Source organism: Suricata suricatta, chromosome 1 (genome assembly GCF_006229205.1).
Source record: "Suricata suricatta isolate VVHF042 chromosome 1, meerkat_22Aug2017_6uvM2_HiC, whole genome shotgun sequence".
NCBI classification, from domain to species: domain Eukaryota; kingdom Metazoa; phylum Chordata; class Mammalia; order Carnivora; family Herpestidae; genus Suricata; species Suricata suricatta.
Genome location: NC_043700.1, coordinates 49,865,974 through 49,885,128, shown reverse-complemented (window position 1 = coordinate 49,885,128; position 19,155 = coordinate 49,865,974). Strand labels below are relative to the sequence as shown.

Below are 19,155 nucleotides of genomic sequence, written 5' to 3'. Positions count from 1 at the left end.
GGTTTGGTCTAGGACCTTCCAAGTTTGGAAATCAATGACGTTATCATATACGAAGAACTTAACTCTTGCCACAGAGGATGGACAGTCCCTGGCAGGGCCTGAAGCACCCCCTGCTCTCTTCCCTGACTCTGAGGCTCTGCTCAAACTTTCCTTTCCAGTAGACAGAGGCTCCAAGGAGACCACAAGAGCCCCTCGGAGGAGCCCAGATAGACAGAAAAGTCATATTCTGCCCCAGGGGATGGGAGCCATAGTGCCCTCTTGGCCACTCACACCCCAGGCCAGCAACATCCAAGAGAACCCAGGATCAGCTAGCTTGGCATATGCCCAAAGGCAGCGGCCACGGTGTGTGTGTGGCACCCGTGAATGTAGCCTGCACTTGCTGGAAACAGTGGCTCGCTGCCGCCAGAGTAGGGACCTTTAAGAAATACTTGAGTCAACAGCTCTGCCTGAAAACCAGTCCATGAACAGTTTGGTTTCTAGGGGTGTTCGGAAAAAAAAATTTTTTTCCCAGACCCTGAAGTTGCCTACAGCAGCACATTTCAATGACACTGCTTGCTTTCTTTTCCTAACAGCGTTATTCTGGCTCTTTCTCAGAGGCCAAACCCAAGATCAAATAATGAATAATATTTTCTCCAGGCTTCTAAGTGTGTTCCTACACAGTGCTGATTAAAACAATAAGCTGGACCTTTCGGTTAAGTTATATAAAAATCATCAGACAGCTTACAAAAACTATTTCAAAGGTTCAAGAACAAAGTCTCATGGAGAATAGAGCGCATTCTGTCCTTTCATGCACGGCTGAGAAAATGGCCAGGATTTTATACTCTGTCTCTCTCCAACATCAGTCAGAGACTAAGTGTAACTGTCGGGCTAGGGTGGTTTAGATACGAACCTTAGAAATAGGGATTAAACAAAATACCCTTGATCACCTTGGGATGCTTTCAGTCTTCCTGGATCCGTGATAATCCCGCTGGTCCTCAATCCAGCTCAGTCATATCTGGATTGGATATGCTGGTTTGTCCAGGCACTGGTTTACCCTGGGCGCTGGAGTTTCTCTGGGGTAAGTTTTAAAAATAGATTTGCAAACCTCTGCCCCAAATGTGCTTGCAAGGGTACACAGGGCCTTGTCTCAAGCCACTGTCCCTGTCCTGTTGTTTTCTCCAAACTAAGAGAAAGGCAAAGGTGCAGGGTCCTCCGGAAAACGAAGGACTAGAGAATAGAAATGAAACAGATCACAAATAGGGCTGCTGGGATGGCTTGTGTGGACCGAGGAGGTGTTGTCTGACCCGCCAGGCATGAGCACTCATGTTAGGAAGCAGGGGCTGCTCTGGGACAGGGTGCACATTCAGAAGAATTGCTTCCTGTGCTCCCAGGAGTCTGAGAGTCTCTGTTATAGCTGAATAATATGCCATCCTATGGACGATGGATACACGGGTTGCTTCTCCTATTGTGAATAATACTGCTATACACACGAGTGTACATGAATCTCTGCTCAAGTCCCTGCTTTCAATTCGTAGGGATATACCCACAAGAGGCATTGCTGGATCGTGTGATAACTCTGTGCTTAACTTTTTGAGGAACTGCCATACTGTTCTCCACGTCAGTTTACTGCAGCCTTCCTTTTTATTCCACCCCTCCCAGAGGCAGGAGTCAGCCCCTCTTCCAGCTCCCCTGAGACTTGGCTGCAGAGACCTCACAGCAGAGCCCTGTCACGTTAGGCACTTCTGTGAATTTCCTCGACTGGCCATCCTATATGCATGGGCTCTTGAGCAAGGCCACCGATCATCCACCAGCCCCTTTGTGAGCTTCCTCACCCGGTAGGAACACACCCTTTTACCACAATGTGCTGACAGCCACAAAGTACTGACATTTCTCCCCTTTCACCAAGTACTATGCCCTAATTACAGGATTACTGGAATTGTAGGCGCTCCCCTGAGAATCCAGCAAGCGCCTTTATTCTGCAAGAACAACAGGCCACCCTGGGGAGGGGGATTGGAAATCCGCACGTCCTACAGTTGAGTCTTTGCCAAGGAGAGCATTAAACCCACACTGATAGTTGAGTCACTGGGACCAGATTTTAGGGCCAGTGTCTCAGTCTCTTTAATAAAGTCTTAAAAGTGGGAGGTTCTGGCCAGTTTCCACATTCTACACCTTGGCCTGGAGAGAAAGAGCTTGAACAGTGAACCTCGTACCTTTGTTTGATGGGCATTGTTCAGCTTACTTGGCGTATTCCTTATTATCTAATATGCTTCTCATAGTCCTTGAAATAGGCATTATCCCTTTCCTCTAGATGAAGAGACAGAAGTTCAAGGAGAGTTAGTGGCTCACCCAAACCCATACAGCTAGTGAGGAGGGGCTCCACTAGAACCCAGATTCTAACCCCAGAGCAATGGATTTCCCACTTCTACTGCCTCTGGGACCCAGACCACCTCTAGGTAAGCGGGAACCATGTGAAGGGCACCAGCTCTGGGCTCTGATGGGCCCCAGGGTGATCCGGGTGCACCTTGCCCAGGCTGGCTGATCCTGGACAGTCCCTTAACTTCTTCGAGTTGAGTTTCCTCATCCATGAAACAGATAGAAATATCTATCATCTAGAGCTGTGAGCAGATACAGTGAAATAATACATATAAACTGCCTGACAGAATGTGGCAGAAGATGGGGGATGATGTCATTTCTGCCCAAGTGCCTCCTTGGCAGAGGAGAAAGAAAAAGGAAGGAGGCCCTCCGTCCCCAGCCCAGACCCTGATCTCTGTAACCATGCCACAGCTCTCGTTTGGCACCCTCCTCAGGGGCTGCCATTCTCCTGGTGTTCCCTAAACATTTCTGAGGTTTAATTTATTAAAAAGCCTCTTAGTTGTGTGAACCTTGAGGACATTATGCTAAGTGAAATAAGCCAGTCACAAAAGGACAAATTCTGTATGATTCCACTCATATAAGGTACATCAAGTGGTCAAATTCATGGAGACGGAATATGGAATGGTGCTGGGGGTAAGGAGTTAATGTTTAATGGGGACAGTGTTTCAGTTTTACAAGATGAAGAGGTCACGAGATGATGGTGATGGCACAGATCAATGGCAACGTGTTTAATGTCACTGAACTGCATGCTTCAAAGTGATTAAGATGATAAAAATTTTGTTATGTGTGTTTTATTACAATGAAAAAAATTTAGGGGGGCAAAAATCCTTTTAGCCCTGCACATTTTGCTAGGTTTTTTTTTTCAGCCATGGGAGCTCATTTCTGTATGGATTTGGTCTGATTCCAGTAGAGGTCCCTCTTAAGTGGGGCCTCAAATTGATGTTTAAGGCACAGAGTTACCCTTGGAAAATACCTTAGTGAGAGTGGGGCCAACACCACCAGTTTTCCCTGTAGTGGTTTAACACACACTGTTTCTCTGTGCATCGGATGCAGTAGCTGATTTATATTCTAGGGTCATAACAAAATATAGACTCTGAGCGACTCCTAAGGCAGGTACTCAGGCGCCTTCAGAACCAGGGCCCGCTGGGGAAACAGCAGCTTCCCAGTCTCCCCCGTGTTCCTTTGGGGCACAAACAAGGAGACTGTCTAGAATCCTCAGCCCTTTTGAAAAAATAGTTTTATTTCTCTTCTTTTCCTTATGCAGAGTTGAATGAATTCAAGCTAAATGGGTGTGTGAAGTGACTACACCAAGGTGGCCTTTATCCAGTCAAAGGGAACAGGACTTGTGCCTTCCTATCACCCCATCTTTTCCAGCTGACTCTGAAGGGACTTCAGTCCTGAATTTTTCTCTGACCTTTGACTGGATCTTTGACCCTAGAAAAATAGACCGTTTCCTCCACCAAGCACCCCTGCAGGCCGCATCTCACAGATACTCCCAGACACCTGCTCAAGCCTGAAATTCTCCAACTTTAAAGGATCTTTTCAGACCTAAGATCCAATTCCTGGTGCCAAAGTTCAAACCTAAACCATGAGGTTCCTATCTTTCCAAAGAACTCTATCTCCAAATTATAGAATACCCCCACGGAGAAATGGTTTAATCAAGACTCCCAGAAGCGATGAGTGTGAGCTGGCACCATCTTGCAGACAAATTTGACCACTGTCCCCTTCAGAAGGGTTTTAGACAGCACCTAGCCCCGTTCCAGGCATGACTAAGGGCTCCAAAGCAAATGAATGAATGGCCAACTGCTCTGTGATGAGCCCACCATCATTAATTTGGTGCTCTTCTAAATCAATAGAATTTCTGATTGGCAATCAATTTGGGTTCTTATGCCCAAGGATTGAGAAGTAAACTGAGAAGTAAACTAATAGACTGGGGGCTATGAACTTTAATCCCAATTTGGCCATTAAATACTTTGCTGATCCGCAGGCAAGACTTTTTATTTTGATTTTTCTCATCTACAAAATGAGAGAAAGAGGATCTGTAAAAGTACATTAAAAAAGAAAGAGCGAGAAAAAAAAAAAGAACAATAAAATACTTACTGGTGAAGTCACTTACTTTTCTACCAGGTGGTATACTGGATTCTAAACCTTAACAAGGGACAAGTGAAAACAGTTATGTTCACCTGCATAACAATGGGAAGGTTACCTCTGGGATCTCATGGTTGATTTCTCCAAATCAGTTTGGTTCCAAGCACCAGGGGAAAGGCATAGCTGAGCTTGAAGGCACAAAAATGCTAAAACAAGAACCATTTGCAATTACAGACAGAGTAAACAGCGAGAAAGAATCAAATATCATGTCAAGTAGGAGCAGCTGATGACCTGTCTCAGTGTTGTTAATGGATAAAGTGCTCTGTGCTGAGATCCTGTGAGCTCCAACCCCATCTCTGCCATGGCTCAACTGTGAAACTGAGCAACTCATGGACACTCTTCCAGACTTGTAAACTACTCAGCCAAACCGCCAGGCTGATCCCTTGGGGCAGGCTGTACTGTCCTGACAAAGTCAGCATGTGGATGAATTTGGGAAATACCAGATGAGGAGGTCATATCACATCCATTCCTCAATAGAAAAAACAAACACTGAGCCACCAAAAATATCATGAGGCTTTTATTAGTTCACTGAGCACAGAACTAGCTCCATACCAACAATACCTGAAGAAGCAGAACTTCCTTGTCAGTAGATTGCATTCTGGAATCTGATTGTCTGGGTTTCTGGTCTCAGCTCTATCATTTATAGCCTTTGTGATCACATAATAACTGACTTTGTGAGCTTCTACCTCTTCTTTTCTAAATTGTGGATGATGATGGTGATATTACATAACAGAGTTGTAGTGAAGATTAACTGTAGCGTGTTAATATGCTTTTTATAGACTGAATCTCTGTGCCCTCCCCCAATTCATATATTGAAGCCCTTACCCCCAGTGTGATGGTATTTGGAGGCGAATCTTTAGGAGGTGGTTAGATTTGAGGGCATAAGAATAGGGTCCCTATCATGAGATTAATCTCCTTATAAAAAGAGAGAGCAGAGCTTTCTCTCTCCATCATGTGAGTATATAGCAAGAAGGTAGCCATTTCCATGCTAGGAGGAAGGGCCTCAGTAAGAATGGAATCAGCCCATCCCTTGATCTTGGACTTCCTGACCTCCAGAACTATGAAAAATAAATGTCTAGTGGTTAAGCCTTCCAGACTATGGTAGTTTGTATAGCAGCCTGATCAGACTAATCCATACCTGCAGAGCTTAGAATAGTGCCTGGTTCCTAGTAAGACATTCAACAAATGTTAGCATATATTTGTGGGGTTTTTTTTAAAGCTTTGTTAAGAAATACTGCAGGCATTGTAAATTGTTTAAAGGTTTACAGAATAATAACAGTATACCCACCACCCAACATGAGGCATAGAACATTACCAATACAGCTGACGCCCGCATATGCCTTCCTCCATCACATTCCTTCCTTCCCACCCAGACATAACCATGTTCCTGACTTTGGTATTTATCACTCCTGTGCATTCTATTATACTCTTACTCCTTCTGCATGTATCTGTAAACAATGAGACTGTACCTTTAAGCCAGGACTGACATGCATCTATTTCAGGATTTAGACAGTGTATCTAGCCTAACACAAAGTATTGTTTGGGAAACCCATCTGTCCCCATTTGTCATCTTGCTATGTACATCTTTTCACTTCCCTGAGCAGGAAACATGCTAATATCTCCAGGTGGACCAACTGATGATGCAAGCTATTAATTAGGTCTCTTATGAGAGGGTCTGTGTTTGTCAGAGACTCTGGAGCTGTAACCCCCAGCCCAGCTCTTTGCTGATGGCTTCCCTGCTCCCTTCCAGATGGAGATGCGGCTGCAAGACCAGCAGCTGGCCAGACAGCTCATGCGCCTGCGCAGTGACATCAACAAGCTGAAGATCGAGCAGACCTGCGACCTGCACAGGAGGATGCTCAACGATGCCACCTATGAGCTGGAGGAACGGGACGAGCTGTCTGATCTCTTCTGTGACTCCCCACTCGCCTCCTCCTTCAGTCTCTCCACGCCACTCAAGCTCATTGGAGTCACCAAGATGAACATCAACTCCCGGAGGTTCTCTCTGTGCTGAGAAGCCCTAGAAGGGGGCAAAGGACCCAGAAGAGAGTGTTCAGGAGGTGGGGAGGGGACACGGGAAGGGAGTTGAGGCTAAGTCACCCTGAATGGGTCTCCCCAGAGGCAGGGCTCTGGTGAACCATGGACCCCCAGACTCCCAGAAGGTGCTCTCTCAGGGGCCCCAGCCATGGAACCCAACAACCCCTTGACTTTCCAGAACCCCAAGTGTTCTGCAGAAGAAAGTGTTCATCTCCATCCAGATGTTCAGTGAGACCTGGCTCCCAGCACAACACGTCTCCATCCTCCCCTCACTGACCCACATTCTTGTTTCCCAGAATCACTGGTGCTATGATCTGGGATCCCAGAGGGGGGCCCCAAAAACTGTGATTCTTGCCAAAAGCTTTGCCAAGAGCACTGAGCATCCAGGGAGGAGATGAGTAGGTATGTCAGATGAGCCCATCTTTTGTTACTGTCTTCTAACTACTGGCTCAAATTCACCCTAAATAGATGACTCAGCAGCTCTGACAGGGACCCACCAGGAAGGGAAAACCAGAAGGAATGATAAAGTGGAGCTGGGGAACCCAGGCCCCACAGCTGCAGCCAGTCCCTCTGGTGAGAGGCTGGTTCAGGCTGCTATCAGTCTTAGACCTTGGCACTACCAGTGCCATGTAAATTGTTTCCAGTGTGTGCCAGGACACACCAATGCAACTTGGGTGGAGCAAGAACAGATGCCCCCTGTTGCCTGCCCAGGCTGCACACACCAATCCCAGTCTCCAAAGAGCCCTATTGCCTCCATCCTCCACCTTCGGGGTAGTGGCTAAGTGAACTAGGCAAATCTGTCAGCAGTTTTTCCATAACCAAGTTATCCTGGTGGTGTCGCCTTTTTGCCCTTCTTGCCCTCCCCAGAAAGACTGGAGGGAGCTCAGAAACTTGCCCTGAGCCCCCTCTGAGATTCTGTGCCTGATTTAAATAACTAATTTTAATTGAATCAGACTGTTACTAATCTGTTGCTAACTTTGTTAATAACTATTTGATTTTTGTCCAAATGGTGATACCAATTGGGTAGGTCAAGTACAGAAGTTAAGGATCTGATTTTAAAAGGTTTCTCCCTAACAACAAGCATGGCGATCAGCAAGGTGAGGACTAAGACCTCAACAGGGTAGGAAAGTGAACCTGGTAGAATCCCACATGGCATGTGTTTTCCCACCAGTGTTGGGGGAGGGGTGGCTTTTGACATCATCTGGTCATGCCTTCTTGTTCATAAAGGAGTAGGGGTGAAGCCAGGGAGGGAGGATGACTTCCTCCAGGTCATGCAGCTCTTTAGTGGCTATAGAATATCGACAGGTTTAATCACCATTACTAATGCCTAGACAGATCATTTATTAATGAACTTAAACCCCAAAGATGGTCCTGATGCTTTGCCAAACCCACAAACTGCCAACCCCTCTACTCGCCACTTCCTTCAGCCTTCACACATAGCTCTCACTTTGCAATTCAGAATATTTGGGTCAAACTCAGAGCAATGGCTGAAAAGTGGACCCACAGAAAACATATTACCAATCACATTTCCATAGTCAAAGCAAAGTGTTCTTTCATGCCTCATCTTCCTGTATAGTCTCATTGGGGCCCATGCACATTTACACATATGTGTGCGTACGTGCGTGTATACACACATACACACCCTGACCCACATGAGGAAGGTTGTTTTCCTTTTGTGGACAGGCAGTGAGAGGATGTAAATGGTCCTTACTTGGGAAAAAACTTGGTCTCTTGTGATTTCAAAGGGCCAGAGGATTTACACTTCCTTCGAAGAAGGTATATCACCATAGCTAAGATTTCTTTTCAGCCTGACTCTCTGAGCAGTGACTGAAGTCTGAGGCCCAGAGGATTGGTCCACAGAAAAGACCTCAGTGGAATGCCAGACCCTTTAGACCAGCTCCCCTCAGGCAGGAAAGGAGGGAGATTTTCTCTACCCCTTGCTGTGTCTCCTCAGGGATTATGTACGTGCACTGCCAAGTCCTACAGTGGCATCCCTCCCAGGCTTCTCTGAAACAAGTCCTTGAGGCCGGGTAGTGGGCTGGCCCGCACACACTCACCACTGGGGAGAGGCACACAGGTACACATCCTCAAAACCATGCAGAAAGGCCCATTCCATATTCTGAAAATAATGCCAAATTGCTTTTTTCTTTCTAGAAGTCAGTCATGACAGTAATTGAAAAAATTGGATTTGACTAAAGCAGAGTGATTTTGTTGATTTTGTCAACCCAATTGGTTGGCATCAACTGGGCAATTTAGTGGTTAACCTAATGGTCCCTTCCTTTCTTTCTTCTCTGAGAGGAAACTGAGATCAAGGCACACTTTTCTGAATAGGTCTCAGCCCTTTTGTTTAGTTCACAGCAAGAGAATTTTATTTTGGGATAAGAACACAGGAGAAAGAGGAAGGAACCAGGGAGGAAAGTGGAGGGGGAGAGACCAGGTATGTCTCCTTACTCATCATCCAGTGTCTGTTAGCTCTCTTATTCTCACAGGGAACACAAATAACTAATCAAGTCAGTTCGGTTTTGTGAAGAGCCTGCCTTGTGGGGTAAGAGGTGTCTGTGAATCAGCTGCAGCCTCACCTGCGTCGCCAGCACCCTAAGGCATTGCTCTGGCTTACCCTGTGTGTACAATATTGTTTGCAGTTTAATTCATTATCTGCCCATCTCTCTGTCATCCCAAGAACCTGGGTGTAAATCGCGAGGTCCCCATTGACACTGCCGTGCACGGCACTGTGTGATGCCTTCATGGACTCAGCAGAGATCACCGAGGCCAGGAGAGCCTGCATAGGCTTGAGCCGGCCTGATCCAGCCCCAGGCCTCCGCCCTGTAGCAATACCAAGTGCTATTACATAATCAATGGACAATTTATAATCTTATTTTTTATGATTATTTGTTTCTATATTGCTGTTAGAAGAAGTGAAATAAAAATATTTCAAAAGAGGATACTATATAAGGAGAAGAAATTTGCTTTCTTTGCTTTCTTGTTCCTGTTATAGCAGACATACAAAGAAAGAGAAAGAGAGAAAGAGAAGGGACAGGGAGAGAAGGAAGAGGGTAGTAGGGTGGGAGGAGGGGGAGGGAGGAAGGGTAAGTGGATGGACTTGGGATTTACTTTGAGACACACTTTGGGATATACTTTGGAGATAAAGCCAACCAGACACACCGATAGCTTGGATATGGAGTATGAAGGAAGCAGGAATTAAGAACAGCTCTCCGGCTGGCAGCTGGACGGGGTGGGGGTGCCATTTACTGAGATGTAGACACTTCGAGGGGAGCATGATTGGGGCAGAGGGGTGGCCCAATGGTACATTTAAATGTCTATTAGACATCCAAGTGGGGAGTAGATAGGCGGTTGGATAAAGGAACCTGGATCAGGAAAAGGCCAATGTTGGAGACATAAGTCAGGGTCCTGGATCTGGGTGTTTGGATGATTTTTAAAGCACCAGAGCAGGATAAATCCTTCAAGGAAAAGAGAGAGGACATAAAGCAAAAGGGTTAAGTACAGCATCCTGGGACTCCAACATCTAGAGGTCTGGAGACTGAATGGAAGGTGATGGCCAGAGTACGGGGAGAGCAGAAATGACATTTCAGAGATGGTGCAGCTTCTCCATTCACATAGCCTGGTGCTACACTAGCTGCCTGGTGGCCCCAACTAGGTGTTAGGTCTCGTGGACTGGTAACATCAGTCAAAACAGAGCCTCCTGCAAACCTAAACTATCTTGTTTAGAAAGGGTCTTTTCAACTCTGTTGACAATATTTCCTTTGGCTTCTCAGCAGGAGCAGAAGCATCTCCCCGCTCCTGACTCTCTAGGTCAAAGCCATGCAGCCTGGGCTCTTGCCCGCTGGGGGAAGAAGGCTGAGGTGGGAACCTTGGAGGAGGAAGGCAGTGTAGCCAAAGGTGGCCCTGCCAGCCCAGGCAGTGTGACCACCACCTCAGGCCCTCTCTGATGGGAACCACTCAGGCACACTGATGCTTTCAGACTTAGCTATTTTTAAATACCCTGTTCACAGGCTCAAAGCAAACAGTGATGGAGACAGCGAGGCGGTCTCCTAAGGAAATTGATTCAGGAAAGGAAACCTCAAATGTTTGAGGGCTCTGGAAAACAGTCCTCCACCACTCGCTGCGAGGTGATAAGTTCACTGTGGACATGTGTCTGGCTGACAGGGACAGGCACTAGGAGCGTGTGGGATTTCCCTGGGAAATAATCCAGCAGGGTCCAGTTCGGCTTCACGTAGTATATTTCCTGAACCATTTCATCCATCGCTCTTCTTCCCACCCACTTCTCCACACAGGGAGGCTGAAGCACTAAAAGAAGAGGACTTGACTTCCGGAGTCCCACGAGAAACCTGAGTTCAGAGATGATAAGCCAGCCCCTCATCTCCCTCGGGGAGAGTCGCCTCACCAGACACCAAAGCGGGGAGTTTGACCCACTGCACTGTGAGCCTCCCCAAAGAGGGCGCCTGGGCTGGGTTTGGAGGGCACAGGTGGCACGGGGCTGGGGAGCAGAAGGAACGCTCTCTGCCCTGTCCCATCTGTACCAGTCAGTGTTTGGGCAGGAAAGTGCAAGTGTCAGCATTTTAGGAGGGGAAGGACCTGATTTGGGAATTGGGGGCTAAGGAACCAAGGCAGGCGGTCATGCAGCCATCTTGAAACTGCACCGGATTCTCCAAGCTCAGCAGGTGCCTTCCGGGGCTTCCTGCAGACTGCGAGGCACTTTCTCAAGAGCCTGTCTGTCTGCACCTCTGCCTGCACCTCCACTGGGAAATAACAGCTCACATATGGTCACAGTCACGGGCTGAGTTGTGTCCCCTCAAAATTCAAGTGTTGACATCCTTGTGCCCCATACCTCAGAATGTGACTGTATGTAGAGATCGGGCCTTTAAAGAGGTAATTAAGGTAAAATGAAGTCACTAGTATAGGCCCCAATCCCATAAGGCTGGTGTCCTTACTGGAAAGGGACGTCCGGACACACACACACACACAGAGATATGTCATCCCATGTGAGGACACAGGGAGACGGTGGCCATCTGCCTCAGGAGAAACCACCCCTGTGGATACCTTGATCCCAGACTTCCAGCCTGCAGCGCTCTAAGACCATACCTGCCTGCTTTTGAAACCACAAGTCTGTGGGCCTTTGTGTGGCTGGCATAGACCAAGACACTGTTCCCCCTTACCTCCCTCTTTCTCCATACCTGGTTCTTACAGCTTACACCTGGAAGTGATTCCTGTCACTTCTGCTCATATTTCTTTGGTCAGAACAAGTCATGTGATCAAGCCAAGCCCCCAGTAGAAGAGGAAGTGCAAGCTTATCATGTGCCCAATGCAGAGGGGAGGGGGGGATGCTCTTGAGCAGGACATTAGTGAGCACCCCACCTCACCCTGAGTCACCTGAAAACCCCAGACCCCTGGGCCAGTAGACTCCACTGTGTGAGACAGGCACCTGGAAGTTCCCATGATGGTACAGGAGGGGGTGAGAAGACAAGACAAGAACTTCTATCCATATTTTTAGTCTCTTTCTATTTTTAATATGCTTGAAATGTGCATAATGCATTGGTACAGTAATACGTTGTATGAAGTGTGAATCTGTCAGGAGGATACGCACAAAACTTTTTACCAAAGGGGTGCAATGTCAAACAAGTGTGAGACCTGGCCTCAGCCTGCAGAGACAGGTGCTGGAATTATTCTGCTGCCGGACCCTGTGCTGTGCCAGATGGGACTCAGGGATGGTTGCTTTCTCCTGAGAGGCCACAGATAGGTCCTATGACAAATATCTCTCTGTGGACACCAGCAACGTCAGTCCTTTGGTAAAAGAGACACCATTTCTTCCCGTCGGCTCTGGGCTCTGCTCCCCTTGACCACAGAGCAGAAACCAAATGGTGGGGAGGACGGAAGAGAGGAAAGGGTGAGGAGGCCAAGAAAGAAAGAAGACACAGGAAAAAGCAAAAGAGGGAGGATTTTCTAAAGCACAGAGTTGACACCAAGTCAGAGAACATGAAATAACCTTCCCTTCCTGCACTGAATCCCCCACCTTTTTTTCCTTTAAAATGTATTTATTTTGAGAGAGCGAGTGAACGAGCAGGGAAGGTGCAAAGAGAGGGGAAAGAGAGAGAGAATCCCAGGCAGCCCTGCACTGTCAGTTCAGAGCCCCAAGCAGACGCAGGGCTTGAACTCACAAACTCAGGAATCTGTGAGATCATGACCTGAGCCAAAACCAAGATGCTTAACCCACTGAACTACCCAGGGGGGAGCCACCCTCCCCCCCCCTTTAATAAGATCCTTAGAACAGGGCCCAGAAATCACAGTTCTCAAGTTTGACCCTCAGGGAGCAGGCGTGGATCCAAGGCCCAGCAGCCAGAGGGAATGTCAGGCACCCCACAGCCTTTTTTAGTCCACAACCCAGGTTGAGAAAAACCGCTGATCTCAGTGCCTGCTCTCACTGTCTGCCCCACCTTTGACAGGCCACTTCCTGTGCAGTTCCTGAGGGGCCCTGCTGAGGTGACCAGAGCTCAGCCCACAGAGGGCGGGGCACCTGAAACCCTGGGCAGCCTGGGGGCCAGACGCAGGGAGGGAGGGGATCCCTACTGCTGTTTCCTGCAGGAGACAAAGGATGACAAAATGTCATCTGCTGAATCCTCCACCCCCTTTCCCTCACCCCAGGCTGAAGTTGGGATGAGGGCTGCTCTCTGAGCTCTGCTAACTCTAAAGAAAGACAAGACTGAATGAACCATCATAAAAATGTCCCAGGGTGTCCCAGGAGACGGGACTAGATTTTCTAAGAGCAAGTTTCTAAGTTTCCAGCCACTTCTATTTCTAGCAGAGGAGACAGTGAGTCTCCTTTAGAAAACCCTCCTGAGTGGTCCCTTTCAGGAAGTGGATGAAAGGCAAGTCAGCAACTACTCCTCTCTGGGAGGGTGAGCCAAGACTCTTGGCTCTGACAAAGACCGTCCTCCCCAACTCCCACTGCGACTGCTAGGAAGGAGCAGACAAATTGGGTCGGGGCCTAGAAGCCTTCCAAAGAATGGGATCTTGACTCCTTTATGGATTCGAAAGCACTGAAGCATCTCTGAGGCCCCCCCAACAGCGAGCGCCCGGCCCCTTCAGTGGGGAGGGCGGACGCCATCAATCACAGATGCGCTGACTGCAGGACACCCCTGAGCCTCATCACTGGGGCTGTGACGCTGGGATCCTGGACCTTAGAGGCGATGACAGCCTCCCCTTAAGGGGCAAAGCAGAGAGCGAGGAGGGGCCTTGGGGAGTGATGAGTCTCAGGGGAGGAGGGAGAGGAGAGACACAGACTTGCCATGTTTTAAATCATGACTAAATCATAACCAGAATTAAATCATACAGAATATAAAAGAAGCCATGTCCTTATACCGACGCCACACCGCTGAGGTGGATATGATGAGGGAAACAAAGGCAAGAGAAATGCAGCTTAAATTAAATCTCCTTACAGCTTGCAGCCCACTGATGGACGCCTTCCTTAAGCAACTCAGGGCTGCCTTTCTTAATGTTTCTGTTTTATTATTAAAGACCAAAAGTAACCTCATCTTAAGAGTAGCTAGCCCTTCAAAGTCCCAAAAGCTGTGCTTTCACACTCCTCAGAGACTTATGCTATCCCTACCCCCCTCTACCTTAAGAGTATATAATCAGTTACTCCTCACAACCCCAGGGCAGCTCCCTCTGCCCTCGGGTCCTGTCCCCATGCTTAAATAAAATCACCTTTTTGCACAAAAGACATCTCAAGAATTCTTTCTTAGCCATTTGCTCACAAACCCCATCAGGGTGTATCACATGCTGTCAGGACAGAGAGCTCTAGCTTTCAGAGTGTGATCTTTTCCTCCTACAAAGAAGCAAGTCCAGGGGCGCCCGGGTGGCTCTGTCGGTTGAGCGTCCAACTTCGGCTCAGGTCATGATCTTGTGGTTTGTGGGTTCAAGCCCTGCTTTGGGCTCTGTGCTGACAGCTCAGAGCCTGGAGTCTGCTTTGGATTCTGTGTTTGTGGGTCTCTCTCTGTCCCTCCCCCACTCACACTCTGTCTCTCTCTCTCTCCTTCCATAAACGTTAAATATATATTTTAAAAAAAAGACGACGACGACGACGACGAAGAAGAAGAAGCAGCAGCAGCAGCAGCAGCAGCTTCAAAAGCTAAAATGACTATTGGCTAAGGTTGCTGCCCAGCTGGTGCCGAGCTGGGAACGCGTCCTCCTCCGGGACTCCCCAAAACCTTCTCTTCCCTGCAGCCCCTCCGCCTCCACATCCCCTTGCCAGAATCTCCCAGAGGTCTGAGAAAACAAATCTGTGAAGTTCTTCTTCTGTAAACAGAGGATTTTTTCAGACCTTTGTCATCCAGACTCAGCTGTGTTAAAGAAATCCTAAAGTGCCCTCTGCTGGAGAAACTAAGGAATCGATTCACACGTGGGTTTTCCCCCCCGCAGAGCATTTGAGATTGCCATCACTTTCCATGTTTGCTAAAAAAGTCAAAGTACAGATGTTATTTGCACCCCTCAAAAATAAAAATCTCTAGTTGGAGCACTCTGTCACCATTCAATTAACTTGCTAATATTGTTTAATATCAAGTTGGTGCCAAGCAATGCACCAGCCCCAGGGAAGCAAGATGATAGAAACTGACACTTTGGTTTCCTTCCTGCTGACTAGGCTGAAATTCATGTTTTATCTCCATTCTGGAATGCAATCCTTTATAAAGAAAATAAAATAGCCATTAACCTGAAAACAGTAAAGTTTTGAAATCTCTTGTTTCCTGCGGTGCATTCCTTCTCACTTTTCTGAGCTCCAGTTCCTAATTGATATGGCCATTTTCCTAGTTATAATGGAGAAGCGATGAAGTTTTGCATCTTTCCGTTAGTTGTTCTCTCAAAACACCTGGACTACTCCAGCGTTTCCCCCTCACATGCTTCGCTCCATTCCAAACCTCCCTCAATCTTCCTCAACCTGCAGCTAAAATCTGGGCTTTCTCTCCAGGAGAGAGAACTTTCTAAGACAGTGACTCAAGTAATTCAATTTGCCTGTCCAATCTTTTTGCTTGCCTCCTCTCTCTTTCTTCCCAGGAGTTAGAAACAAAATGATTATACTTACAAGCCCTTGCCATTCGTTACAGTGTTTCCTCACGACGAATTGTTCTCAGTTGGATGTGTCTCTATTCATTTTGATTTTATGGTCTTGCTTGCTTTTTTTGTTTTTTTTTTAAACCTTCAGGGAAGATGCCTCTCTGATTTACACCCCCTCTCCAGATGGCCACCTTCCTCTCCAGTAAACAGCATATTTCCACCTTCATTGCCTCTGGCAGCATGCCAAGATGTAAATTAGCACCAAAGCAAAGTCCTTTTTACTAACAGAGTTTGAAAAGAGAGGAGGGAATGGGGAAGGGGCTTTCTAGAACTTAATATTAACCTAAGTTCAAGAAATAATGCAATTTATACCTATAATTTTTTTTCAAAACCTGAATGGAAAAATGACCAGAAGGAAGGAATGAACAACCTAACCTATATAAACATCCTCTATAACCTCAGGAATTTGGGTGTGTGATTCTCTTTCTGGACCAGCTCAAATTCCAACCAGAAATTTGTCACCAAATGTCATATTGCTAACTGTGAACATCTTGACTTTACACAAATAAACTGTACAATAACTCTTAACATCAGAATATTTCTGATCTACTATCTAGATCAGTGATTGATATATATTAATATGTGTGTGATTTTATCTGGGCTCCTTTACCCATTTGATCTTTTCCTATTCTTACTCTGACTCCACATTGAGACTATAAGTTTCCTCTTCAAACTCCTAGGACCTAACTCAGAACCCAGAATAATCGGGACCCTCAATAAATGTGAGGGAAATTAATAGCCCCAGAATTATTTTATGTCTCACATACCTCAAGTATTTACACAAAGTGGCTGCCTGGACCCTGAGAAGGAATAGCATTGCCCCACGGTTATGATTGAGCTGACCCAGTGGGCATCCTAGGGAGGGATGGTCACTTCCCTTGGTCTGGGTCTCTGGCTCCCTCTGCTGGTCCTCCTTCCAATTGTCCATGAATAAGGCAAATCAAGAGTTGTCCGTCTAGGCATGGCCAACCTCAAAGCATCCTTGGTATGCATACTTCACGCCTGAACCTCAGAAAATATCAGGCCTAGAAAACAGACAGAAAACATTATTTTAGAACATGTTAGAGATAGCTGTTGAAGAGTCTTGAACATACCACATCCTAGAGGAGCCAGAGGCATGAGCGGTAAATCAGATGAGCCTGAAAATCTGTCCTTCCCTAGACCTGTTTATTTGAAAAATCTCCAAATAAGGGAAAATAAAGCAACATTTTACTGAGTAGTTTGTGAGTCAAAAAGGAAATCAAGGTGAAATTAGATAATATTTCAAGCCAAGTGAAATGGATGATATATCAAAATTTGTGATATTCCAATTAATGCAATAATTAGAGGGACATTTGCTTTAAATATTTATATTGGAAAGGAATACAATTCCAAAATAAATTTTATAATCTTTCATATTAAGAACTTAGAAAACATAGGGGCACCTGGATGGTTCAGTTGTTAAGTGTCTGAATGTTGATTTCAGCTCAGGTCATGATTTCACAGTTCGTGGGATTGAGCTCCACATGGGGCTCTGTGCTGACAGCGTGGAGACTGCTTGAGATTCTCTCCCCCCCACCCCTTTAACTCTCCCCTGCTCACACACTCTCTCTCAAGATAAATAAACTTTAAAAGAAAAAGAAAAAGAGCAAAATACCTGATATAAGCAGAAGGAGGGAAATAATACATGTTAACACAAAAATCAACTGAACAGAAACAAAAGCCATAGAGAAAATCAAGGCTACTGAAAGTAAGTTAATTGGAAGGATCAATAAAATTGATAAACCTCTAGCTAAAATGATCAGTTAAGGAGAAAGAGGGAGATTACACACAAATTACCAGTAACAAGAACGAACAGGAAGGCACCTGGCTGGCTGAGTCAGCAGAGCATGAGACTCTTGATCCCTGGATTGTGATTTTGAGCCCCACGTTGGGGTAAGGATTACTTAAATAAATAAAATCTTTAAAAAAAAAATAAAATAAGGGACGCATGGATGGCTGAGTTGGTTGAGCATCTTTGCTTTGACTTCGGCTCAGGTCATGACCTCACAATCCGTGGGTTTGAGCCCCTCATCGGGCTCCGTGCTGACAGCTCGGAGTCTTGGAGCCTGCTTCGGGTTCTGTTTCCCCTCTCTCTACCCTCCCTTGCTTCCACTCTGTCCTTCTCTGTCTCTTAAAAAAATAAAATAAACATTAAAAAAATTTTAAATAAAAGTAAAGGGATGGAATGGGAATAGCACTACAGATTTTTATGGAAGTGATAATAAGGGAACATTATGAAAAAACTGATACCTAAATTTGACAACGTAGATGAAGTGGAAAAACTCCTTGAAACACACAGACTATTGAAAGTGACTAAAGCAAGAACAAAATCTAAGTAACTATAGCTACTATAAAAATTGAATTCTTAAGTAAAAGCCTTCCCACAAAGAAAAATCCAGACTTAATTGGTCTCATCAGTGAATGTTATCAAATGTTTAGAAAGAAAAAGAAGACTGTCCTATGCAAAGTCTTTCAGAAGATAAAGGAGAAGATACTTTCCCACTCATTTTATGAGAACTTCATTAGTCTGGTATCAAAATTAAACAAAGACTTACTCAAAAAAAGTATAGATTAATATCTCTCATTAAAAAATACTAGCAAATTCAATATAGCAATATACAGAAAATAAGATTTATACCAGCTATTCAAGGTTGACCAAGATTAAAAATCAGGAGCACCTGGGTGGCTTAGTCAGCTGAGCACCTGAGTCTTGATTTCAGCTCAGGTCACGGTCCCAGAGTTGTGGGATCAAGCCCTGCACTGGGCTCTATGCTGAGCATGACGCCTGCTTAAAATTCTCTCTGTCTCCCCCCTCTCCCTTTGCTCTCCCCAACTCACGCACTCTCTAAAATAAAGTTTTAAAAAATTAATTCATATAGTTCACCATAACAGGATAATTTTTTCAAAAAAAGATCTTCTTTGGGGCACCTGGGTGGGTCAGTCAGCTAAGCCTCCCACTCTTGATTTTGGCTCAGATCATGATCTCATGGTTCATGGGTTCAAGCCCCATGTTAGGCTGTCCTGCTTGGGATTCTCTGTCTCCTCTCTCTACCTCTCTGCTGCTCACCCTCTCTCTCTCTCTCTCTCTCTCTCAAAATAAGTAAACATTTTTTTTAAAAGATCATCTTCATAGATGTAGAAGAAAAATTGAGAAGATTCTATTTTCTGTCTTTTTAACGTTTATTTTTGAGAGCTGAGAAAGCTTGTGCACACGTATGCTGTGGAGAGAGGGGGACGGGGCCGAGTGGGAGGAGAGAGAGAGAATCTCAAGCATGCTTCATGCTGTCAGCATGGAGCCCAAAAGGGGGTTCCATCTCATGAATTGTGAGATCAAAACCTGAGCTGTTAATCAAGACTTGGACACTTAACCGACTGAGCCACCTAGGCACCCAAAAAAATCTATTTTCATCAATGTTAAAAATTCTTAGCAAATTAAGAATAGAAGACTTCTCAAACAAATGAAGAAGTATGAAA

General features: G+C 46.0%; 1 protein-coding gene across 9 annotated transcripts in view; it reads left to right on the top strand.

The window, feature by feature from the left end:
- The window catches only part of FAM167A (family with sequence similarity 167 member A), a 40,562-nt gene extending 31,086 nt beyond the window's left edge, over positions 1–9,476 (top strand). For 6 of the 9 annotated variants that reach the window (XM_029938639.1, XM_029938642.1, XM_029938640.1 and 3 more), the window contains one exon: positions 6,251–7,491. In XM_029938639.1, coding sequence (XP_029794499.1) covers positions 6,251–6,514 — 264 coding nt within the window. In that variant the 3' untranslated portion in view covers positions 6,515–7,491. Of the gene's footprint in view, positions 1–6,250; positions 7,492–7,564 lie in introns of those variants that run through there. The other 3 variants (XM_029938646.1, XM_029938645.1, XM_029938644.1) reach the window with 3 other exon arrangements.
- The last annotated feature ends 9,679 nt before the right edge of the window (positions 9,477–19,155 follow it).